At 53.3% G+C, this 24263-nt stretch overlaps 1 protein-coding gene across 8 annotated transcripts in view; it reads left to right on the top strand.

Moving 5' to 3' along the window:
• AGAP3 (ArfGAP with GTPase domain, ankyrin repeat and PH domain 3) overlaps positions 1 to 22061 on the top strand; it is a 68288-nt gene extending 46227 nt beyond the window's left edge. For 3 of the 8 annotated variants that reach the window (XM_053609678.1, XM_053609675.1, XM_053609682.1), the window contains 10 exons: positions 140 to 232; positions 5497 to 5601; positions 11876 to 12044; positions 15703 to 15873; positions 17521 to 17661; positions 19613 to 19767; positions 19873 to 19963; positions 20083 to 20305; positions 20992 to 21247; positions 21383 to 22061. In XM_053609678.1, the coding sequence (XP_053465653.1) occupies positions 140 to 232; positions 5497 to 5601; positions 11876 to 12044; positions 15703 to 15873; positions 17521 to 17661; positions 19613 to 19767; positions 19873 to 19963; positions 20083 to 20305; positions 20992 to 21247; positions 21383 to 21589 (1611 nt within the window). In that variant the 3' untranslated portion in view covers positions 21590 to 22061. The remainder of the gene's footprint in view (positions 1 to 139; positions 233 to 5496; positions 5602 to 11875; positions 12045 to 15702; positions 15874 to 17520; positions 17662 to 19612; positions 19768 to 19872; positions 19964 to 20082; positions 20306 to 20991; positions 21248 to 21382) is intronic. The other 5 variants (XM_053609680.1, XM_053609677.1, XM_053609683.1 and 2 more) reach the window with 2 other exon arrangements.
• The last annotated feature ends 2202 nt before the right edge of the window (positions 22062 to 24263 follow it).

Here is a 24263-nt window from a genome sequence, read left to right on the forward strand (position 1 = left end):
TTCCCATCCCGCCGCCCCGGCCTGGTCCACTGCTAGAGCTGCCCAGGAGGGAGGAAGGAGGGAGGGCTGGGAAGTCCAGATGGGTACTTCTCTCTGGCAGAGCCAGGGCCTCTAACATGCCTCTTCTTTTCTCTTTCAGTCTCGAAAGGGTGCTGACCTAGACCGGGAGAAGAAGGCTGCTGAGAACAAGATGGACAGTATCGGGAGTGGCAGGGCAATCCCCATTAAACAGGTCAGCACTTCCCTTCCCTTGTGGTCCAAGAGCAGCTCAGAAGGAAGTCCAGGAGAGGCTAGTGTGATTCTTCCTGGGGCTTCTGTGTGGGAGTAAGAGGCCAGCGCCCCCTCCCAAGTGGGGTCTTTTTTTTTTTGCAGTTTTTGGCCAGGGCTGGGTTTGAACCTGCCACCTCTGGCATATGGGGCCAGCACCCTACTCCTTTGAGCCACAGGTGCCGCCCCCCAGCGGAGTCTTTTAACAAGGGACAGGTGCTCCTCGTAAGAAATCTGAGTGACTCACGACTGTAGTCCTAGCACTTGGGAGGCCGAGGCCAGTGGATTGCCTGAGCTCACGGGTTCGAGACCAGCCTGAGCCAGAGCGAGATCTCATCTCTAAAAATAGCCGGGTGTTGTGGCAGGCGCCTGTAGTCCCAGCTACTTGGGAGGCTGAGGCAGGAGAATTGCTTGAACCCAAGAGTTTGAGGTTGCTGTGAGCTATGACGCTATGGCACTCTACCAAAGGGTTATAAAGTGAGAGTCTGTTTCCAAAAAAAACGAAAAGAAACGGGAGGCTGAGTCCCTTCCTTGGGGACCTCTCTTGGGCTCACAGCCTGCCTGTACCATCTTATTACCACGTGGGGGCAGCAGAGAGCCACCTGCTGCCCTCAGGAGCCCTCCTGGACCTGCTGGTTTTGAATTCAATCTGGAGCGGATGACTCTAGTCTTCCGGCCTGAGGGAGAGTTAGCAGATGAGTAACCTAAGTGTTCACCAAACGGGGTACTGAAGGATACTCCTGCCCTAGGCTAATTGGCATTGTTTTATCAATATGAGGATATGAGCTTCTGTTCATTTTTAAAGAAAATACTTAGTAAAGATGCCACTACCTAATCTCCCCCACTTCCTTTCTGAGTCACTGCCTGGGAACGCTGGGCCACCCAAAGCTTGGATTCTCCCAGAACCTCCCACTGTGGGTCCCTGTGCTGGAAAAGACACTGACTACTGGAGGCTATCTTTGCTCAGAGCTGCTAGAGTGGACAGGAGTAGAATGAGGGGTGACTGTTTAGTGCATGGTCAAGAGCCTGAGAAGCTAAGTGCCCATGAGGATAGAGAGGGAGGGAAGGATCTGGTGGTTGGAGAGGCCATGTCTATAGGAGGCCATTTTGGCAGGTTTTGACCACAGAGAAGACTGATGTGGCCAGAACACCAGGGCTTAGTTTGGTAGGACCTGGCGTCAGGTTCAGCCTTCCTGGTTTGGGCTTTTGGGGACCCATGGGAGGTATGACTTCTTGGAGGGAGGGGACCAGTCATTGTGACCAGAATTCATGAGGATTTTTCTTTTTTTTTTTAAAGAGATGAGGTTCTTCTATGTTGTCCGGACTGGTCTCAAACTCCTGGCCTCAAGTGATTCTCCCACCTCAGTGTCTCTAGTAGCTAGGATTATAGGCACAAGTCATGGTGTCCAGCAAAGCTGGGGTTTCTGACCCCAGTGAAGGTCAGTGTAGAATGAAGAGCTTCAGGGTGTATTTGTGGGCCCCAGAGGGCAGGGTAGAGCACCATACGAAGATGTCTGCCCTGCCTGCCTTTCCTACTTACTCCTCCCTTGAAGTATTCATTGCATTTATGTCTGGCAGAGATCACTCTGGGTGATCTTTGGCTGCCAGTTGGTTTAGCCTGCTGAGAGGTAACTGGAAAAGGCTGAGAGTACAGAGTAACAGGAGCCAGAGGCCCGCCCCTTCGTGTGTGGACGTGTGGTGTCTATGTGCAATATCAGTCCTGTACATACCTGTTGATCATGGGACCCCGTACCTCCTGGGCACTCCCTTTGTAAGGGGCCTCTTGGTAGGGATGCTTCTGTGTTTGGGGCAAAGGTTCATCAGCTCCTGCTTGCAGATCAGGAGACATAAGGGAGGGCAGGGGCTTTCCAAATGATGTGTATAAACCACGTGTTTAATAAGTAAATGGGAACACTTTACTTGGGCCCCCATGCGCCCTGTCTGGGAGTTGTGGTAGCTGGGGGCCACTTATTTGTTCCCTGAATCCCCTACATGTAGGGGAAAGGCAAGATGTAGAGTTGGGTAGGAAGCTGTGTGAACTCACACCTGGGGTTCTGGTCCAACCTAGTCAGCTAGGTTCCTTGGGTGCTACAACCCCTAAATCTCAGGGGCTTTCAGTAGGAAGGTCCCCTGCTCCATGCAGCCCTTAGCGTATTACTGGCTGGGGGCAGGTGTCAGAGGCCTGGGCTCCGGTAGTGGCCCTGTGTGATCTCAGCGGCAACCTTTGGGGTGTGCCTGCACCTTATCATTCTGTAATGACCACCGACGCCGTGGCGTGGGGCTGTTCCTGCAGCTGGCCCTCACGGACCTCCCCCGCAGTTCGCCGTCCCGCCCCGCAAGATCTGCGGCCTCTCCCTTCTCCCGCCCTCCTGTCCCGTTCCTACTCCGTTTCTGCTCCTTCCCCTCCCCCCAGCTCCTGCTGGGAGTGGAGATTGCATTTCAGTTGCCATTTGCATTCCCAATCAATCCGGACTCCGCAATTAAGTCGGCTGGCGGAGCTGGGAGGGAGGCGGCGGCGGGAACGGGTCCTCTGGGGGCTGTCGCCTCCGCACCGCTCCCATTCCGCCCCAGATTGCTTCCTGCTCCGCCGTGCGCAGCCGGCCGGCCAGGGAGGGGAGCGGGAACCCCTGTAGCTCCTCTCCCTCTCGGAACGCGAGATTGGTGAGGGAACTGGGGAGAGGCGGGGTGGGCAGGTCTGTCGGTCGCCGGCTTTCTGCTGGCTTCCGGGCGAACCGGCAGGTTAGAGGTGAGCTGCGGGGCGCGGCGGGTTGAGCCCACCCACCAGCTAGCTAACGAGCCTCTCTCCGCCAGGCTCTGGGCACTCTCTGGCCCACGCCCCGGCTAGCTAGCGCTGGTCGTGGGTTCCACGTGCTTCCTCCCAAAGAGGGCCCTGGTGAAGGGAGGGGAGAGTTCTAGACACTGCCTCCTAGCATCCTAGCTTCTGATCCCTTTCTCAGGGAGGAGGGAGGAGCTGGCTAGGTCTAAGTTAGAAAGATTATTGAGACCCCAAGATCACCCTCCTGTTTGTCCCAGGAAATAACCCAGAACAATAAATGATTTGTTTAATGTTATGGGGCTCCCTGGTGGCAGAAAGATGAGGGCTGGCCCAGGGGCAGGAGGCAGACTAGAGGCCTCTGTGGGATCTCCTGTGGAGGGCTGGGGAGAGGGGAGTGGGCCACACTGAGGGAAGGGAGGCAGGCATAAGTGAGCCTGGTGGAGTCTCCACTCAAGACATTTACCCCAGGCTCAGGACCCAGGACCAAAACTCCACTGAAGACATCTATCAGGGCTTTGCCTAGGGAATATGCTTGGGAGTTTGGTCCAAGACATCCCCTCTGGGGCTCTAGGCACACCACTCAGTTACCCATGGAGGTTCTTGCTCTGGTCTCTGTCCTGAGAGGGCGACTCCTGGAAGGTATCTCCAGAGTCTAATGACCACTTGTCCTCAAGGGGTGTTCAGCTGCCCTGCCTATGGACCAGGGTAAAGGAAGCAGCTGGACTGTTCACTGAGCTCTGAGCTGCACCTTGTCCTTGGCCAGTGTGACAGACATGCCACACCCAGAGGCTGGTCACCAAAGCCTCAGAGGACGGGGCTCCTTCACAGACCATGAGGCAGGCTCCGATTGCCTTGGGGATGGATTTTTCCAGCCCTTCTAGTGCAGGTCCCACTAGCACTAGGTGTCTTCAAAAGCCCCTTTGAGGCTGAGGGGGACCACATAGCAGGATGTGTCCTTAGATGGGCATGTACTTCAAGTCACATCTTTTGGGACCATACCTCCTGCAGTGGTTTTTGTCTTCAGTGGGAGCAGGAGGAGAAGGAAGATAGAGGAAGGAAGGATGGAGGGTCAGCAAGGGTGCGAAATATCTGGAAAACTGGGGGACTGGAATCAAAGCTGCTTGGGTGGCTGGATGCGACTGCCCTGTCCTGCCTCTGCTTGACCCCCTGGTTATGGTGGGGAGAGATCAGCCAGGAAACCCTCAGTCACTTTGATCCTTCTCTGGTCCTCCTAGGGCTGGCCTTCTATTAGGAAGACCTTAAGAGGGAGAAGGTGCAATTCCATCCAGTGTTTACCCCCTACCCTTGGGCCTCAGGACCATAGGCTGAAGGCAGACTGTTTTTTCACACCTGAATCTCTTCCTCCATTTCTTGTCCATTTGGGGGCTCTCTCTGGGCTTTGCCTCTAGGTGTGGGCAGAGCTCATCCTTTGAACCAGCATTGGGATGGGACCTGGGCTACTTCCCCTTCTCCCCTCCCCACTTAGCCCCAGGTTTGTGGATCTATGTCCCTCTTATCCCTGTGAGATTTTTGTGTTGAAATCCCCAAGGAGCACTGACTGCCTCTTCTCAACTTTTCTAAGCTTTGGGATTTCGAGGTGGAGCCCACAGGTAGTGACGCTGGTCCTGACGGTGGAACAGGTTGCATCCTTGTTGACCTCTGTTCCCATTCCCAGCCATTTTCTTGTGCTAGTTGTTGTTTGGAGGGGGAGAGCCAGTGTGGCTAGGGGCTGCTTTCTGGGGCTAGCACTGAGGAACAGGTTTCTCCCAGGAAGGAAGCAAAGGCCATGGTTGGGTACCATCTTGTTTTGTCTTCCTTGTGGGGTCCGTCTCCTGCTTTATCATCTTGGCAGTCACAGTCTGGGGGGCCCTTTCCTTATTTCTTCCAAAGGATATTTCTTGGCTATCTGCTGTGGTCCAGGTGCTGAGAGTTTATCAGTGAACAAAACACACAAACTCCTGTTCTTATGGAGCTTTCTCTTATCCTTACCCTTGTCTAACCTCCATATTTAGTGTCTCTCTGGCTTACTTAAGAAGTTTGGTTGCTGAGACAGAAGGCCAGGTCTTCCCACTTGCTTACCTTGGGAGGTCTGGGACATTCTTGGGACATTTAAAGGGTTTTTTCTGTCCTATTCTGGAGCTAGTGCAGGGGGTGAAAGGCAGTACTGAAGTCTCTGCTGTTGTTTCACCCGCATCATGCTGGCCACCCTCTAAATCTCTGCCCCGCTCCATGAACTGGCCACCGGCCCAAGAGTGGTCTGGGCTATGTCCCATGAGAGTTCAGGAAAACCCGACTTCTGTGGAAGGATTTGTCTAATGGGCTCTTCTGAGTTCAGCTTTCAGTTCTTACAGGCTTCTCTCCTCAAAGTGGCTAAGGAGAAGGGAGATGCGGCCTTCCCATGTCCTGTAACATGTGGGGCTGGCCCTGGTTTCTGATAGGACCTCTGTTCTCAGGGGATCCTGCTGAAGCGGAGCGGCAAGTCCCTGAACAAGGAGTGGAAGAAGAAATACGTGACCCTCTGTGACAATGGGCTGCTCACCTACCACCCTAGCCTGCACGTGAGTTCAGGAGGAAGAGCTGGGATCCTGGGGGAGGTTGCTAGAAACAAACCTTAGTGTCATCAAATGGCTTTTCCCTTAAGAAGGAACCTGGCTTTGGTGGTTTGGGACATGCACAGGACCCAAGCCCTACTGAGTGTTTTCACAGGAGCCCCACGTGTAGCTGAGCCTTTGGGGGGAGATTCACTCCCAGGGATGGTAACCCTGGCTGATGCTAGGCTGGGCAACCAGGCTCTACACTCCATATTCCAGTTGTTTAAAGAGCTGGATTCAACTCACTCACTTAGGTGGAATTTCTGAAGTCAGGGGGTGCCAGTATTGTCAAAATCGTCTTTATCTGGGCCATGCCAGCAGGGGAGCAGCAGGCTCCTGGGTCTGGGATAGTGGGGCACAAGACTGCAGTTAAGCAAGTGTTGTTGAGAATGGCCTGGGGCCTTGGACAGGTCCTTCTGGGAGAAGGAGAGTGAAGGTGCATGGCCTATGTCTCAGTAGGGGGAGGGTGTTGTGGTGATTATAGAGTGGCCCCTGTGGCAGCTCCCCCCACCCTGCCTTCCTCCTCCTCCCCTCACTGCGTGGCTCCAGCACACAGCTGTCACCAGAATCCATCTCTGTCACCACCCCACTGTGGGGCTAATGAGTTCTCCTGTGAAGCCCCTCAAGCACAGCACGTGGGCCAGCCCCATCCCCTGGCCCAGAGGCCCTGGGTCTGCCTTGGAGGGTCCCTAGCTTGCCTTTGAATCTGCACATGATGTCAAGGAGGCCTGACCCAAGTGGTGCTAAAGTCCATGTTTCCTGGCCATAACCCAGTCCTGAGAGCACTTCCCAGGAAGCCCAATAGAGAAAACATGCCAAGAGGCCTGGCATGGAAAGAGCCAGCCTGGAGGGTCTGTCTCCATCGAGCCACACCCCAGCCTGGCCCTCCAGGGTTTTCTCATTATCTGATTTCTTGGGGACTGGCCCTTCCCCTTAGCTCAGGGGATAATATCAGTTAGAGGATATATCCTCCTAAGGTCCCTTACTCCTCAGGGTAGGACCTGATGCCAGAACACCAGTTTGCCATGGTCCTGGGGGCCTGGAGAAGGGACCGTATCCATTTAGGTCCTCAGTTCCTTCCTCACCCCAACCCCACCCTCCCCTCATGCACAGACCTTGTCTTTATGAGATGACAAGGGCTGCTAGGAAAGCACTGACAACAGAGACAAAAGCCATCTTAGGAAGGCAGAGGGCACTCTCCGGGTACAAGGCTTGGTTACTGTGCAATAAAACCCCACACCTAAGGGAAAGGCTGGAAGAGCTGGCAAAAGGAAAGCAAGTAGATTGATGGTTTCCCAGCCAAAGGATTCCGAGAGGTGCCAAAGCCATTGACAGACAGGAAGTCCCAGGTAGGTGTGCTGAAGCCAAGACCACACTGGCACCTCCTTGTCCCAGCCTGTGGCACTCAACCCCATACACCAGGGGGGTCAGCACGTGCTCTCAGCTTCTCCATCTTGATGGGGGAGCTTCAGAACGGGCCTGTTTGAAGCATACCAGTTTCCCCACTTGTATAGGGGTGACCTTGCATTCTTCACTCCTTTCTTCTTTTTGTGGCCCTGTCTGATACATGGTCTGTCCTCTTCTTGTTCCCATGTCCCAGGTAGTAAAGTAAGCCCAGGCTGAAGAAGAGGATGGCAGTGGGTCTTGGGACATGGAAGAAAGGGTTGGCGTAGGTGGAGCAGGGCCACGTCTGGGTTTCAGTGTAGGAAAGAAAGGTAAAAGCTTGGAAGAAGGCTTTTACCTTCAGCTGGCTAGAAAGCAGATGCTTGGTGGATTTGGTGGCTTGTCAAAGTCACCCAGTCAGTATTTAAGGCAAGACTTGGTTGGACCCATGACTTTGACTCTGCATTACCCAGATTTTTCTACACTTGCACAAAGCACCTTCCTAGGGGCCAGCTGGGAAAGTCGCTGAGGAGTCAGCAGCAGGGCCAAGTGCTGTCAGGCAAAGAGGACAGAAGGAGTCAGACTGTGAGCCCGGGGCCAGGTAGGGCATCTGAGCCCCCAGGCATCCCCTCTAGTGCCATACTTGTTGTACTGTGGCCACGTGTGCTTCAGGGGCCTGGAATAGCTGCCAGAGGCTTCCAGGTATGTCCTTGGATCCTTGCAGGGTGAGTTCCAAGAGGTGGAGGCTCTGCTGGTCCTGTACCCTGGGTCCTGGCACCACCATGTTCCCTTTGCTCTCCTGGCCGCAGGAAGTCATGAGGAGGGTCGTGGGAGTGGCTCTTGAAAGCATGAGTGACCAGTCTGTGAGTGGTTGCTCTTTGTTGGTTGCCCATGGACTCTGTGGTCAAAGTACACGTCCCCCCTCCACACTGGACACAGGAGGGACCACCAGACAGTACCATCCTTGCCCTGAAGATGCTCATCAAGAAGACAGGTCTGATTTGAACTGTGTGGCAACAGGTGAAGATGGCCCAGAGCTCCTGCATGCAGGGTGCTCCCAGGCTCAGGTGGCCCTGGCAGAGGCCACTCCACTTCCTTCTACCCTCTCTGCTTCTTCGCTGCACTGCTTGGTTGCTGTTGCTGCCTTACCTCTTCAATGTCCCCTTAGCCACCTTTTCCCCCTGTTTTCCTGGCTAGAGTGCAGTGGCATCATCACGGCTCACTGCAGCCTCAAACTCCTGAGCTCAAGTGATCCTCCTGCCTCAGCCTCCCAAGTAGCTGGGACTGTAGGTGTGTGCCACCATGCTCAGTTAATTTTTCTAGTTTTTTGTAGAGATAAGATCTCACTCTTCTTCAGGCTAGTTTCAAACTCCTAAGTAATCCTCCCACCTCAGCCTCCCCAGGTGCTAGGATTACAGGTATGAGCCACCATGCCTGGCCCCCTTTCCCACCTTTTTCCAGCCTGAATAAGCTCTTTAATTGTCAGCAGTGACCATGTAGCCTCCCTGCCTATGAGCAGCCATTCCCTGTGAGGTCCTCTCAAGTACAAGATCCTGACAAGAAGTGTGGGGCAAGGCCTCAGGCACCCCTGGAGGCTCACACAGAACTCTGGGCCTGGTCTGGCTCTCCACCCAGTGACAAGTCTCACCCAAGACCCAGGGCCAGCAGGCCTTTAGGCCTGGGCCATACGAGACATGCAGAGGATATGTTGGTGGACCAGCCTCAAGCTTCACGCCTGATTCTTGCCTGGCCCAAGAGAGCCCGCCACAGCCTCCCCCATTTTGCAGCCAGCGGAGCCATTCACACAATCACCTTCTGTTAATTCTATCTGCAACATCAATTAAATTGTTTGTAGAAACTAATTGAATGTGGCTTAATCACACATCTTAATAGCTTTCCACGCTCTGAACTCGTTGTTAATTCCAGTAATAAAACGAGATGAGAACGCTGGCTGGGTAATTAGCGAGGAGGCTGGGGAAGAAATTGCTGTTTGATGGTGGGTAATAAAGGCAGCCGTGGTGACCGCTCTCCTGAGCAGCCACTGCCACTGCCACCACCACGCTCCCTGTTCTGCTGACAGAGGGAAACACTACTGCTCTGCCCTAGGTTCCTGTCCCTGACACTGCCCTCTAGCTTCTCTCCACTCACCTCCAGGCCCAGGCTGTCTGGTGAAGTTGGGCAGCCTATTCCCTGTAAGACAGCGTCTGGCTCTTTGGCCTTGAACAGAGTCCCTCTGTGCAGCTCTGATTCTTGGCGTAGGGTCAGCTTCTCCTGCCTCATCCCAGCCTGGGCATCCCAGGGCTGTGTAGTGGGGCCTGAAAACTGTTGCAGCTGCTGTGACCTCCTTGTGAACTAGAGCAGCCTAAGCCTGTCCCTCAGGAGAGGGACTACAGCTGTGCCTTTGGCCCAGCCAGCTGTTGACAGTTGTCTAGAGCAGCCGATCTAAGATGTGATTGTGTACAGGGGCTAGGGCCTGGGGATGGGGGCATGCAGAAGCCAAGTCCATGGGATAGAGGTAGGGAGAGGGCGAGACCAGAAGGCAGACCCTGGGATGGAAGCAAGACTAGAGGGCAGTGTGACTGGCGAGGTGGAGCCCAGCTTGGTGGAGAAGGAGTGGACAGAGTAGGAAGGAGTCCTCCATTTCCTTCCCAGCACCTCAGTGAGGCCCAGAGGTGAGTACAGAGCCCTGCCAGTAATGTCATTGTGTGCCTGGGACCGGGGACCTGGCACCATGCCTCACAGAGGGTAAGGAGTGGCAGGAGGGCCCAGGTACAACCCAAGGCTATAGAGAGCCTTGGGTTGTACCTGGGCCAATCTCCCCTCCCCCTTCTGAAGGGCTGGGGTAGGGGTAGCCAATCTCCCCTCCCCCTTCTGAAGGGCTGTCTTCCTGGGAGGGTGTCATAACCTCCTAGAGAAGGTGACTAGGAGTTAGCCAGGCCTCAGGGGCGGGACTTGGGCAGGGAGATGCATGCTGGCAACAGGCCTTTCCACCATCCCTGAGGACACAGCTGTCCTGCTCTGCCTCCTCATGTTCTCTTGGTGCCTCTTGTCTACTTGATGTCCTCCTTGTGGTTTCCAGAGTGAGTACTCATGAGACCTGCTGCCCTTCTACGGCTTCCCAAGGGGCTGCACTCCCTACCATTTTTTTTTAAGCAAAAGACATTGTCCTCTTCCCTAGGAGCTAGAGGGTGAGAAAAGAGAGAACACCCAGGTGAAAAGCAGTCTGCTGCCTAGAGCAGGTAAAAATGAGCAGGTGGATCCCTCGGGGATGGAAATCCACCCGCCACTGAGCTGGGTCCTCTCATGGAAGCTCTTGGATGCAAAACATCCCAGAGATATTCATGAAGGGGAAACGAGCAGCTGATTTTATGTCTAATGAGTGTAATTCAGTCAAAAGTTACATTAGGCGACACCACCCAGATTCTTCTCTCAGGAGGGTGTATTGACTAGGAAAGGAATTTTTGCTGTGATATCGAGGTTTAGCTAGGAACTACTGAAGAGCTGGATGGTGACAGGGATGGTGGAACTGAGTCAGTGGTCTGAAAGGAAGCTAGAGACACAGGTACAGCTGGGGCTGCAAGTCAGCACTGGGCTTAAAGCAGAAAGCAGAGACTCTGCAGGCCCCCACCGTCCCTGCCACTTGGCCATGGCGCTCCTAGGCCAAAACCCAAATGGTGGAGGGAGTCCAGGCACAAAGTGGCTTCCACTCTCTGGAGCCCTCTGGGGCGCTGACTCAAGGAAGAGGGCATTCTGGGGCCTAGGATGGGGCTTAAGGAAGTCTTGAGTATGGAGCACAGCCTTGGGAATCTGAAAAACCTGGGCTTGAATCTTGCCCTGCTACCTTTAGTTATAGGTTTCTGGGAGTTTCTGGGTGGATTAACATTCCTAAGCCTCAGTTTCTTTCCTTTTTTCTTTTTCTTTCTTTTTTTTTTTTTTTTTTTTTTGAGACAGGGTCTCAACTCTGGGCCAAAATGCAGTGGCACAGTCATAACTCAACTGCTGCTTCACACTCCTGGGCTCAAGCAGTCCTCCCGACCACAGCCTGGCCACTAAGCCTCAGTTTCTTCATCTACAAAATAGGCAAAGTAGCGCCCCCGCAAGTTGTTGTGAAGATCACATGAGATAGTATGTGACATCATGTACAAAACATACTGCTACATACGTTGAATACCTGGCACAGGGATGGGTAGATGGTACGGTGATGACAGGGTCACTGACAGAGGACCTGCGGTATCTGTGGAACCATGTACCTGTTGCTATATTCTGAAGTCCAGCAAAAAAGAATCAGAGGCTTTACTTTAAACTGTTCAACAAATATTATTTGAACAGTTATTTGGCATTATTCTAAGGGCTGATAATATTTTAGGCTTTAAAAGAGTTCTGATGCCTAGGTGGGAGTGGGAACTTCTGGAATGGGCTGAAGTACACAGAGGCCAGCCTCCCAGGCCTGGTTCCCTGTCACCCATGTCTAGACCTTGCCAGGCTCCCTCTCCTTAAATCCCAGCTCAGCCCAATACTTGGCCTCCTTTGTGGTGTTGCCTCCTAAACTCTTTTCTAAATGACTGAGCCTCAGTGCTTGGCTCCTGATGTTTAGCTCTCCCCTGACCCGGTCTCTCTCCTGGCTAAGTCCCCCATGGGCTTTTCTTTGGCACCATGGAGATCTAGGTGTAATTCAGATTGGAAATGTTCTGTAGGCATCAGAGACCTGCTTTTTAAGATGTGTGCTTTCTCTCTCCTCCCTGGACCCAGGTAGCACAGCAAGGAGAGACCCAGAAGTTGAGAGGGTCAATGCCAGAGACAAAGGGGCCACTGAAGAGTGACCTGTCCTAACAAATCTTCTTACCCACATGGCCTTTAGGATTATATGCAGAACATCCATGGCAAGGAGATTGATCTGCTGCGGACCACAGTGAAAGTGCCAGGGAAGCGCCTGCCTCGAGCCACACCTGCCACAGCCCCAGGCACCAGCCCCCGTGCCAATGGGCTGGCCATGGAGCGGAGTAACACACAGCTGGGTGGGAGCACAGGTGAGGTGGCTGCTGAGGTGGGGGCATGGGAAGTGGCCGTGGCAGGGCCTAGGCAGGCAGCTGTTCTGGGCTTGGCTTCTTCTCCGCCTGGGCACAGTGCTCCACAGATGCTGACAAGCCAGTGTCACACTTTTGGGGGGGTTCATCTCAGCCAATGCATGTGTCAAAATACAGCCCTAGTGGAGTTACTTGAGGTGGCAGCAAACGTCTTGACCAGCAGTTGATCTGGATATCAGATGGGACCAGGTAGCCTTGTATCTGAGGAGTGGCACCAGTGGTCATAGGCCTATGGATGCATCTGGATCCAAGGCAGGCCGTGGGTAGGGGCAGACCTCCTGGCATATGTGGCTAGCATCTCAGCCAAGCTTGCCATAGGAAGGGAGGCAGAGGGGACACAGCTATCCAGGGGTTCACCCAGTGAACATTTTCAGGTCTGCAGTGAGAGGTAGGTATCTGCTCAAGAGAGGACTGAATTAGAGAGGAGCTGGAAGCAGGGGACACTGCTGTGTATCCGGTGTCTGTAATGAAGTAAGGAACTAAGATGGCAATAGGCAGAGCAGCCTTTCTCTGTGTTGTTACCTCTTCATGGGATGGTGTGGGTTCAGGCGACAGGCCCTTCCCCAGGGCTCGTTCCTCTTCCTGGGCTTCTCCTGTCTCCATCCCCTGGGACTGTCCTTCCACACTCAGGCACCTAGAGCCCCTGTGCTCCTGTACCCTCCCTCCAAGACTTCGGTATTGCTGATATTGTCCTGGCTCACTGTGTCTCACTGTACCTGAGGCCAGGAATAGCCACTCAAGTTCCTTCCGTGCCCCAGGAGTCAGCTCCTAGCAGAGTAGGGCTTTAGCTGGGTGTGCTGCCTGCCATGGAAGGTGTGTGGGGATGCCGGGTGTTTCTGCTTCTCACAATGATAGGAGGGTGCTATAACATTTAGTGGACAGGGGTTGGAATACCGGAATGGATGGGACAGACCCCAGACAATAAAGAATTGCCCCCACTGAAAATGCTGATGGGGTTTGCACTGAGAAATCTAGGTAAAAGGGAGGGCATGTAAGATGGTGGCCTTCTGGCATGTTCCTTCTTTGAGGCAAGGCACCTCATGTGTGTTAGGCTCATGCTGACAATGGCCACTACTCACCAGGCTCAAAAGTGGGTAGAGGCCAGGGAGGGGCCTGATGTCATCAGTTGAGATGTGCCAGGTGCAGTGGGTGCCTCTATTTCAGGCCCAAGATTACAGTCTCCATTTTTATGGGGGAACAAAAGCTCAGAGAGGCTAAATAACTTGTCTTGTTAATTCCTAAGTGGGAAAGGTAGGATTGCATCTAAGTGTGTCTGACTCGAAACTATGTCCTTTCCACCAAGCCACCCTGAGCTCAGAAAGAGGAAGCTTGAGAAGTGTGCAGAGGGAGAGCTCTAGTGGATGGAGGGGAAGAAGGAAGCCAGAGGAAAAAGGCAGCTTCTCATCATGGCAGTGTGCCCGTGCTGGGCTGTGAGCATGCTGGGGGGGAGTGCATGGGGGGGCAAAAATGGTAGGTCATTAGTTCTCAGTATTTGGCCCAGAGAGAGGTCAGGGGTGCTGGGAGCCCTCTGGCCTGGTCCCCAGGATCTCCCGGGGCTTCATGTGGAGAGTCAGCGTGGAGGAGGAACAGGTACGAGTCTGTGGAAGGGGAACCTTTCCTTAAAGGCAGGGAACAGAGGAGAGCTGGGCTGTTTCCCCAAAGAGGGAGGGAAACAAGAAGACACTGCCCTATCCCATTCCTGGCCCTGACATCCTTCACCTGGGAAGCCGCAGCATACTCGCTCTCGTAATTACAGCACCCACACGCAGGAGCACACGGACGGTGCTTACCCGCACCCTGCTGCTGCACGCCAACACCGACCCTCATGCACACTCACACATGTCTCTTGCTCACCGGGCGATGTTAACATCTCATTATCTTTGTTACTGTAATTACATTATCCGCTGCTTTATGCAGAATTATCCTCCGAGGACTAATTGATGGCTCCATGTTTAATTCATTAATCATTAGCATCAAATTCGACAATTACAGTGCACACTGATTGTGGGATTGCAGGCGTAATGAGGGGAGAATTAACAAAGAAAAGGGAAAGCACATTCCCTCCCTCAGGGTTTTGGGTTGGGGGCTCAGAAAGGAAGTTGGACCAATGATGTCTCTGGTTGGGGTTAGGGATGAGGGGTTTGTGATTTGGAACCTGGGAGAAGGAAAGCAGGAGTGAAGAGGAGCAAGATGTCTGAGAAATTAGGGGCCAAGTCTCCCCCACAAGGTTTCCTGAGTGGTGGGGAGTGGGGGACCTGTTAGAGCAGAGGGGCAGCGGTGGGTGGGATTCTGAGGAGATGGCATCAGCATGTTACCGTAGGGACTGGAAGCAGGAGACTGGCCTACAGTCTTGGCGCCACACGTATCTTACTAAGCCCTTACTACGTGTCTAGTTCTGCTTTGGGTGTTACGACAAATGCAAGAGAAACACAAAACTTGCTCTCTGCTTTTGAGCATCATACTGTCCCCACAGCATTTGGTATGTGTTGCCTGGTCCTTTACCTTCCAGCTTAGGTAAGGCTTCCGCAGGGTTGGTGGGAGGCCTGGAGTGCTCTTTTCCTGGCTTTGCCTCTGCTTGCTTTCTCCAGCTTTGGCTGGTGCCAGGCCCCTTCTCTGCTTTCCTTCTAACCTCCAGCACCTGGCTAGCTCCTCAGCACAAAGTTTTAAACAACTCTGTGTGGCCCACCTGTTCTTAAGACACTCAGGGCCATTTCCTTCTGGCCTCAGTCACCACACTCAGTCTTGGGTATATTAAAGACAGGGACAGAAGCTTCAGGTTCTCGGTATCCTAGCTAAGACCCTTTCCATGTCATAGGCCTCTGAGAACCCATGGCTGTTCTGGGGATCACTCCAGAAGGGATTCAACCTGAGGAGAGAGGCCGGGAGGAGCCTGCTGTCCTCCTCCCTACATCGTCGGCTGTGCCCGCCCAGCCTTGGCACTCCTAGAGCCTTTGGTTCCCCTTGGCTCTGCCATTCTTCCCTGATGGGAAACGAAAGATTAATTTTCTCCAGCCCAACAGGATAATTACTAATACTAATTAGACATAATTACTTGAATTTGATACACTTATTTCTCGTCAGAATGGCAGCAAAGCTGAGGCAAAGCAAATGGCATATGTGGACTAGAGTGAAGGGTGCAGGAGGTGAGCCCGAGGGCAGGGGTTGGGACAACAGCAGGTCCCAGCTCTCAGCCAAGGAGCACTGCAGTGTTGGGGAGTTGGCACCACCCCAAGCTCGTCCCACAAGTTGGGAGTCCTCTGGTGTAGAGACCCCACCCAGTTTCCTGCTCCCCCACCAATCCAGCTTCAGGGTCACAGTGAGGGAACAGAGTTATGGACCTTTATGTGCATGGAGAGAGGAAAGCGTAAAAGTCTGGGGACAGGATGCTTCCCAAGGCATGAGGAGAGCCTGTGTGAGGCCTGGGATTCTCTGATAAGCCTAGCAGCGCTCCACCCGGTGAACCCAAAATCCTCATTTTGGGTCAGTAAAACCTACTGGAATTTCTCAGCTCTGCCCATTGCCCTGTTTCCAGGACAGTATCTCTGTGCACCTCTTGCCTGGCCTACCATCACCATCTAGTCTGACCCTTCCCCTCCCCCAGGTGCCCCCCACTCGGCCAGCAGCGCATCCCTGCACTCTGAGCGCCCCCTCAGCAGCTCGGCCTGGGGTGACCCCAGCAGCACCGAGGGGCTGCATCAGCGCTCCTGCTCTGTTTCCAGCACCGACCAGTGGAGTGAGCCCGCTGCCCTGCCCCCAGGCATGCAGCACCCTGGTGAGTGGTGGCTCTAGCTGCTTCCCACCTCTTTTGGGACCCAGAGGAGGTGAGCCAAGCAGCAGTTTAGCCTAGGAGGCTGTGATGGGACAATGCCCAGCTGAGCCCTCCAAGGCTAGTCACAGACACCTGGCTTTGGGGCCTGGCACCAGTCTTTTCTTGGAAACGGAGTAGGGGCTCTAATCCTTCTCCAGCCACCATGTGTGGCCACCTACCCTTTTGCTTTCCCCTGAGTCCCCTAGCCCTGCCAGTGACCAGTGCCAGAGGCCCACCCTCTGCAGATCCTCCTCCCCTCTCTGTCCCCAGGCTGTGCTGGTGGCAGCTCCTACATCCCCATCAGCCCCCTGCTCAGTCAGCTCATCAGCTTCTCGGCAGGGGGACAGGGAAGCGGCTGAGTAAGGCAGTCCTAGGCAGTCCCAGGCTGAGGGCTCTAAGCAGTGTGAGCCACATTTGAAGGTGGCAACTTGCCCTAGCTGCTGCCCATGGAGTTGTCCTGAAAGGTCGTTTCCCCACCTGTGCAGCCTTCTTCCGCTGAGCCCCATCCTGTCCCAGATGGATGGGAAACTCAGCCTTCTCTCTACAGTCCACTCCTCTGCTTTCCTGGCACCTCATCTTCCTTCTTGTCCTCCTTTCTCTATCACCCCCACCCCCTTTTCCCTCCCTTCCCCACTTTCTTCTTTCAACCTCACTTTAACCTAAATCCTAACCTTTTGGTCACAGGCTAGAAAGGGAATGAGACAATTGTCTTTTCCTGTCCATATCCACTTGTCCAGAGTGAGGGTATGAAGACAGGGAGGAGCCCAGGGTGTCCCACTGCCCCCCGGGAGGTGGGCACCCCAGAGCAAACCTGCCTTCTCACTGCTATCCCAGAGGAGGCACATCAAGTTCTCCCAGAGCTGCCTCCCAAAGACCCTTCCCTGACCCCTTCAGTAGAAGCACTCCCACCCAGCCTGAGCTGCCTTGCACCTCAGGAGCAGCCATGCCAAGGGAAGAGATGGATGACTCCAGCACAAGGAGTCTTTGCTCCCCACCTGATCCAAGCCCAAGCCCACTTGGGGGAAGAGCCAGGGGCCATTCCCTTAGGTCACTGGTCGATGGCTATGCTGGCCTTGGCGAGGCCCCTCTGTTGAGTCTGGAAGGAGGAAGGCAGGAAGGGAGGGAGCGTGTCTGCCTCTAATGAAGTTTGACATTTAGTGGTGAGCGCAGGGCGGGGTGTGGGAGACAGAGCTTGATTAGCGCGCTCTAATTGACAGTAATTAGGCAGCTCCCTGATTGTTTCTAATTCTGCTATTAATTGTGAGGAGCGGGGAGTGTGATTGAGGATAAATTTGGTGCGGAGCTGCTGGGGCTTCAGCTCCCTGTGAGTTCCCGGGGCTGCCTTCCACCCCTCCAGGCTGCAGAGGCAGTTTCCTCCCTTTGCTTTTATTCTGCTCTGCCTAAGTTTCCTTCTCACTCTGTCCACATTTTCCTCCTCCAAGTCTGGGAAGCTTTGGGGCTGGGAAGGCTGGGCGGATCCCTCACCTAGAGAGAGGGCGCCTGACTTGCTGACCCAGGTGCACCCCAGCTACAGTCGGCAAGACTGGTCTTCTCCCTGTGCTTTGGGCCTCCTCCCCTCTTCCCACACTTCTCCAACTCTCCCCTCACCAGCCAGTGGCCCAGCTGAGGTGCTCAGTTCCAGCCCCAAGCTGGAGCCTCCCCCATCTCCCCACTCCAACCGGAAGAAGCACCGGCGGAAAAAGAGCACCACCGGGACCCCCCGACCAGACGGCCCCAGCAGTGCTGCTGAAGGTTAGGGGGACCTCTGCAGAGGGAATTGGGCACAGGAGGTGGGCAATGGGACTTGGGGATAGTCCCCTGAAAGTGACACTGTTTTCTCTGTATTATATGAGTTAAACCACTTTCTAGTAATAATTTCTAATAAAAGTAGTTCCATAACTTCTTTTGGTAATCTAGACCCATTATCTTAGGGAATGGGACAGTAAAACCTACTGGAATTTTACTGCTAACTGAAACACTTTCTGTTGTAATGTGAGCTGCTTTTATTCTTAAAGAAGGTAAAAGACAGCAGGCTACTATTGCAATAGCACTTCCAAGACCTATGGGACAGGATCTGTGTTTTCTGCGTCTCTCCTGTCATCCATTGAGTTTAACGAATGCTAATAGGTCCTTAATACATGTGTACAGACTGGTTAAGTCTCTCCTTAGTCTTCCTTAGGCTAAGGAATTCCAGCTCCTTAAACCCTTCCATAGGACCCTTCTTAAAGTCTTGTATTAATTATAGTACTGTACCTCTGATTTTTCCTGAAGTTTTTTTTAAAATCTCTCTCTTCTCAGTTATTAGAGTCTCTTTGCTCCCGAATAAGTTTTAATTTCTGTAGACTCAATTTCTCATTTCTGCTCTAATTGTCAGGGTTAGAGCTGTGGGGCAAGTGGGCAGAAATCAGCTTTTCACAGTGATGCTTAGTGTTTATGGAAAAGGGTGTCTGTCACTGTGGTCTAGGGAGTCCTACCAGTGATCATGGAGATCATGTGGCTCAAAGGCTGAGGTCATAAGCAAGTGAGGTACCGTGGTAACGTCTGGGGAAAGAGGTGCCAGTTCTGTTTGTGTGAGAAGAAAGTTCTGTTACGGGTCCCTGAGAGCAGGAGCCAACAGAGGAAGATTTCCAGGGGATGTTGTTGTCGTTGAGATGAGGCTGCCCAGGGCCAAGATGCGGTAAGATTTACAAGCAGGGATGACCTTGGCAGAAGGTGTGGCTCAGCCTAGTGCCTATGCTGTTTTTCCAGCCCCTGTGACACATCACACTGCTCGTTAGGAACTGTTCACCATGGAGCAGTGGCCACTGGAATGAGATTCGTGTGGCTGTCTTCCAGGAGCCTTGGGGAGCAGAGCTTGGAAAGGCTCACAACATTGCTCTGGGTAGCAGTCCAGCCCTCGGTGCTTGTTACTGCAGATGCCCTCAGGTCCCTGTTTGCTCACATACTCCAGTTCCTGAAGAAAACCTCTTCTCCTCTCCCCAATCTACTTGCCCTTCCTGTCTGTGCCAGGGTAGTGGGGGAGGGGTCCAACTCCCAGGAGCCCCACACTGACGCCGTCAGGAATATTGGGTTTAATGAGCTGCAAAATGAGGCGGCTGCAGCTGACATGTACGGATGGTGCCCACACCCGCCTCCAACCCTCTCTGCATTTGCCTCCTAGCACCCGTCACATCCTTCTTCAGAGATTTGGCTCTTCTTTCTCCAGAAAGCACCTTGCTTCAGACCCTTTCCTGGCAGTGCCAGGGATGTCAAGACCTTGGTTTTCCATCTTTTTTACCCATGCTCCACAGGTGGTTAGGAATAAGGTTTGAGGGCTCTTACAAGTCTACTCTGCTTCTCCCTTTAGAGCAGGCGTCCTCAAACTTTTTAAACGGGGCCAATTCACTGTCCCTCAGACTGTTGGAGGGCTGGACTATAGTTTTAAAAAAAACAACTATGAACAAATTCCTATGCACACTGCACATATCTTATTTTGAAGTAAACAAAATGGGAACAAATACAATCACACTGCTTTATGTGGCCCAGAGGCCGCAGTTTGAGGACCCCTGCTTTAGAGTGTGGCCTGAAAGGCCAAGGTGGGAAGATCGGGGTAGGAGGATGAGCGCCAGCGAAACTGGAAGGAGCGGAGTTGTAGTAATGGTGTGGCCCTGGGCATGTGTGCTGGCCAGGAGCCTGATGGCATGCCCTCTTCCCCGCCCTCCAGAGGCAGAGGAGTCGTTTGAGTTTGTGGTGGTGTCCCTCACCGGGCAGACGTGGCACTTTGAGGCCTCAACGGCTGAGGAGCGGGAGCTGTGGGTACAGAGTGTGCAGGCCCAGATCCTCGCCAGCTTGCAGGGTTGCCGCAGTGCCAAGGACAAGGTTGGCAAGGGGAGGCTGGGCTGGCATGGAGCACCTGGCTGGGAGGGGACTGAAAGAGGCTTCATGACTGACCAGCTACCTCTTGTCTCTCCCACGATGTGGCAGACTCGACTGGGGAACCAGAATGCAGCTCTGGCTGTGCAGGCTGTCCGCACTGTTCGTGGCAACAGTTTCTGCATTGACTGTGATGCACCCAGTGAGTGCTGAGGGTGGTAGGGCTGGGAGGTGGGAAGACGTGGGGAGGAGGATGTTCCTCGTTGTCCCACTGACTTCTCTGGTTGCTCACCTGTTTATCGTTTTCCTTTCCTCACCTAGATCCAGATTGGGCCAGCCTGAATCTGGGTGCCCTGATGTGCATTGAGTGCTCAGGGATACACCGACATCTGGGGGCTCACCTGTCTCGGGTCCGCTCCCTTGACCTTGATGACTGGCCACCTGAATTGCTGGCTGTTATGACTGCGATGGGCAATGCCCTGGCCAACAGTGTCTGGGAAGGGGCCCTGGATGGCTACGCAAAGCCAGGGCCTGATGCATGCAGGTGAATGGATGGGGCCCTGAAACTGGCCAGGAAGAGGAGGGAACATTTGGGTCTCCCAGTATGGGAAAGATTGCAGTGGCTGTGACAGTGTTAGAAGGGTTAAAACTAGCCGTTAACTCTGCTTGGCAGTTGGCCCCTTGGGGGTACCCCTCCCCCTCTGGTGCCTGTCACTCAGGCTCCTCACAACAACAGGCCCTTTTTGAGCCCTTATCAGCAGGTCAGGGGGCCAGCAGGAGACGCATGCGCAGGGCCCTATCACAGTGTGGTGCAAGCACCCTGGCCTGAGTGCTGAGATGGGGAGAATGGGTGGTAGATAGGGTAGTGCATGGCCCCCAGTGCAGGCCCCCACCTGCTTTATTCCAGCACTGCCAATTGGAGAAAGTTCAGACGGCCAGATAAGGTGCCACACAGGCCTGCCTAGAATTGTCCTGCCCTCTCAGCCCCCACATCTCTGCTGCCCCAAGAGGTTTCCCTTCAGTGTTCCTTCCTTTCAGCATCTCCTACTCCTTTTATACTATCCATATACCCTAGAGTTTCTTAGGCTTCTCTTTTCTCTCTACTCTATTTTACGTTCTCTCACTGTTTCTTCCTTATCCCCCCTTTTTCTTGTCCTAACTGCCTCCCGGCCCCACCTGTTGGCTCGGTGTCCTGCCTTGGCTCATGCCTTCATGGACCTATGGTTGCAGAGAGGAGAAGGAGCACTGGATACGGGCCAAGTATGAGCAGAAGCTCTTCCTGGCCCCACTGCCGAGCTCTGATGTGCCGCTGGGGCAGCAGTTGCTGCGGGCGGTGGTGGAGGATGACCTGCGGCTACTGGTGATGCTTCTGGCACATGGGTCCAAGGAGGAGGTGAATGAGACCTATGGGGATGGGGACGGGCGGACGGCTCTGCATCTTTCCAGTGCCATGGCTAATGTGGTCTTCACACAGCTGCTAATCTGGGTGAGTTGAGGCACCTCGGATCTACCTTGATTTTATCCTTACTCTAGCCCTTTAAAAGCTACCTCTCCTTTTCTCCCCCAGACTGGTATCTTTCCTACCCCATAAGTCACTTATGAAATGTGTTTTCTCCTGCAGTATGGGGTGGACGTGAGGAGCCGAGACGCCCGGGGTCTGACCCCACTGGCCTATGCTCGCCGGGCTGGCAGTCAGGAGTGTGCAGACATCTTGATCCAGCATGGCTGCCCTGGGGAGGGCTGTAGCTTAGCACCTACGCCCAACAGAGAGCCTGCTAATGGCACCAACCCCTCTGCTGAACTGCACCGTAGTCCTAGCCTCCTATAAGGCCCAGGAAAAGGGCAGGGGGCCTAGCTTGAAGAACTCCACAGCCTGGGGATCCTGTTCCCCGCAGGCACTGGAAGAAACAAGATACAGAGATGGAGAAACAACACACAGAGAGGAAGGAGGAGGAGAAATCAGGAGAATCAAAAGGATCCAAGGAATATGTTGGCATTTAGGCTACAGGACAGAGAGGGAGTGAAGTATTTAGCCCTCCGCCCTGAGGTGCCATTGAAAAGGGACAGGACCCTTTGGAGGTGCCAGTGAGGAGAGGGGAGCAGGACCTCTCCCTCCTCCAGATCCCTTCCTTCTACTGCCCGTCCCAAGTCTTCATCCTAAAGCAGAGGGCACAGGTGAGGGGGTGCTGGATAGAGACGGGGTGGTCTCTGAGTCCTATGTAAACTTTGTACATTAGAATATTTATGTTTGTGTACATAATTGGTGTGTATGATGAGTCAATAAACCAGACTGTGTGTGGCCTTGTTTTCCATCTCTATATTGTTGCCCTTCCAAGAATGCCCTTCATCTCTACTTCATTGTCCCTTCTCATTTTTTGCTGTGTTCTAGGATTTTCTGCCCTCTTAGCCTGGGTTGCAGGCTCTTTCCTTGACCTCCCACTTGAACTGATTCCTTTGGCCTCCCCTTGGTAGAGGTGCAGCTGGGTTTGCCAGCAGCACATCACAGTGAGCCCTGACAAGAGGAGACAGAGTGCTTTGCTTCCTCCTGGGCACTGCCTGCCCCACTAGGGACATTTTCCAGCTGTTCTCTTCATTGTCATCAATATTCTCTCTGGCAACCTCATGCTACATTCTGTGCTGGCTAGAGAGCGGGCATAAGCATTGTCCTCCTTCCTCTGAGTCTGGGAACTAGCCTCACCACCAGGTGTACAAAGAAATACTTAAGTCAAACAGGAGAATTTCAAGGAGGCCCCAGAAGAAGTGGCAGTACTTGTCTCAGAACAGCTGTGTTACGATGTAGACCAACTCATGCCTAAGCTTTGCGTGTGAGGAAAGGGGAGGAGGTAGGTTGTTGACACAAGAACAGCCACCTTAACTCCCACGACATCTTGCCAAGCCAAGCTAGACGTAGACTCCAGAGCCCATTTTCCTTCTGACTATATCTTTTGGTTATTCTAGAAAGACGACCAGTGGGAAACCTGTCTACTGTTTGTTTTTTTTTGAGGCAGAGTCTCACTATGCTGCCCTTGGTAGAGTGCTGTGGCGTCACAGCTTACAGCAACCTCAAACTCTTGGGCTTAAGCGATTCTCTTGCCTCAGCCTCCCAGGTACAGGTGCCTGCCGCAACACCCGGCTACTTTTTGGTTGCAGATGTTGTTCAGCAGGCCCAGGGCAGGCTCAAACCCACCAACCTCAGCATATGTGGCCACACCCTACTCAATGAGCAACGGGCGCTGTCTGCCTGCTGGTTCTTAAAGGATGAGGCATTACAAATTAGAGTCTTGCTCTCTGCGGAGTCTGTTGCTTCCTCATTCCTGGAGCCTTGTTTTCTAAAACAACTTGAGTGTGTGTTAGGTGTGGTGGGCTGGTGCTCTGTGCACAGGTACCTGCCTACCTAGAGGGAAATAACTAAGTGACATTCAAGAGAAGAAACCAGATTTTATTTTCTTGGTCCACAGCCCCTTTTGCAAGGCTGCTGAGAGCCTTACATATACATTGGGGCAGAATAGAGACAGGGCCATGGGATGTATGGGACTAGGTTCCTGGGTTCAGGATATTAGCAATAATCAACTCCAGATTCCCTCAGGAAAACAAGCTGCTTAGGAAGGATCAGGACAGCTTGGTACATTTTAGAAGACTTCATAGGTAGTGCCAGAGAAAATGGCAGATCAGGCCTTGGTTTGGGCTGGTTCTCTCTTGCCTTCCCACCCAGAGCTCACCTGTCCTCTGCAGGAAACATGGAACCACAGAGCCTCCAGCCCCAACAAAGTGACAACAGTTCCTATGATCTTCAACCTCTGCCTGGCTTATCTCCTAAAAAGAATTCCTTTTTTTTTTTTTTTTGAGACAGTTTCACTTTGTTGCCCTCAGAGTGCTGTGTTGTCATAGCTCACAGCAACCTCAAACACTATTTTCTATTGCCTCAGCCTCCCAAGTAGCTGGCTCCCACTGCAATGCCCAGCTATTTTTTTTTTTTTTTTAAGAGATGCGATCTCACTTTTGCTCAGGCTGGTCTCGAACCTGTGAGCTCAGGCAAGCCACCCACATCGTCCTCCCAGAGTGCTAGGATTATAGGCGTGAGCCACCACGCCCAGCTAAAAAGAATCTTTACCCTGTAGTAAGTTCCTTGTGTACGTGAATCTAAGGTATCAGATCTAGACCAGGCTGAGAATGGGACTACATGTGTTTAGTTCTCAAGGCTCCCTGAAGTTTATAGTCACAAAATAGGAAAGACCTGCCCTGGATTGGTGTCATCCTGGCTGTAGAACTGTGGTACCATTAATGACCAGTCCCGGCTCCTGGTTGCTTACTGTTTGGCTGCCTTTGGGAGCTGAGAGAAATGAACTGCCAAGGAAAGGTGGTCTCAGTCTCCTTGTAAGAGGTGTTCACCACTGTTAGAGTGAATGAAATATCAGTACGTTTGCCATTCCTGGAATCAGAAATTTGCCCACAAGGAAGGTGAGGAGGCAGGCCAGGCATTTGACTGAACTGTACTTCTCTTC

Source organism: Nycticebus coucang, chromosome 11, assembly GCF_027406575.1.
Source record: "Nycticebus coucang isolate mNycCou1 chromosome 11, mNycCou1.pri, whole genome shotgun sequence".
In the NCBI taxonomy this organism is placed as follows: domain Eukaryota; kingdom Metazoa; phylum Chordata; class Mammalia; order Primates; family Lorisidae; genus Nycticebus; species Nycticebus coucang.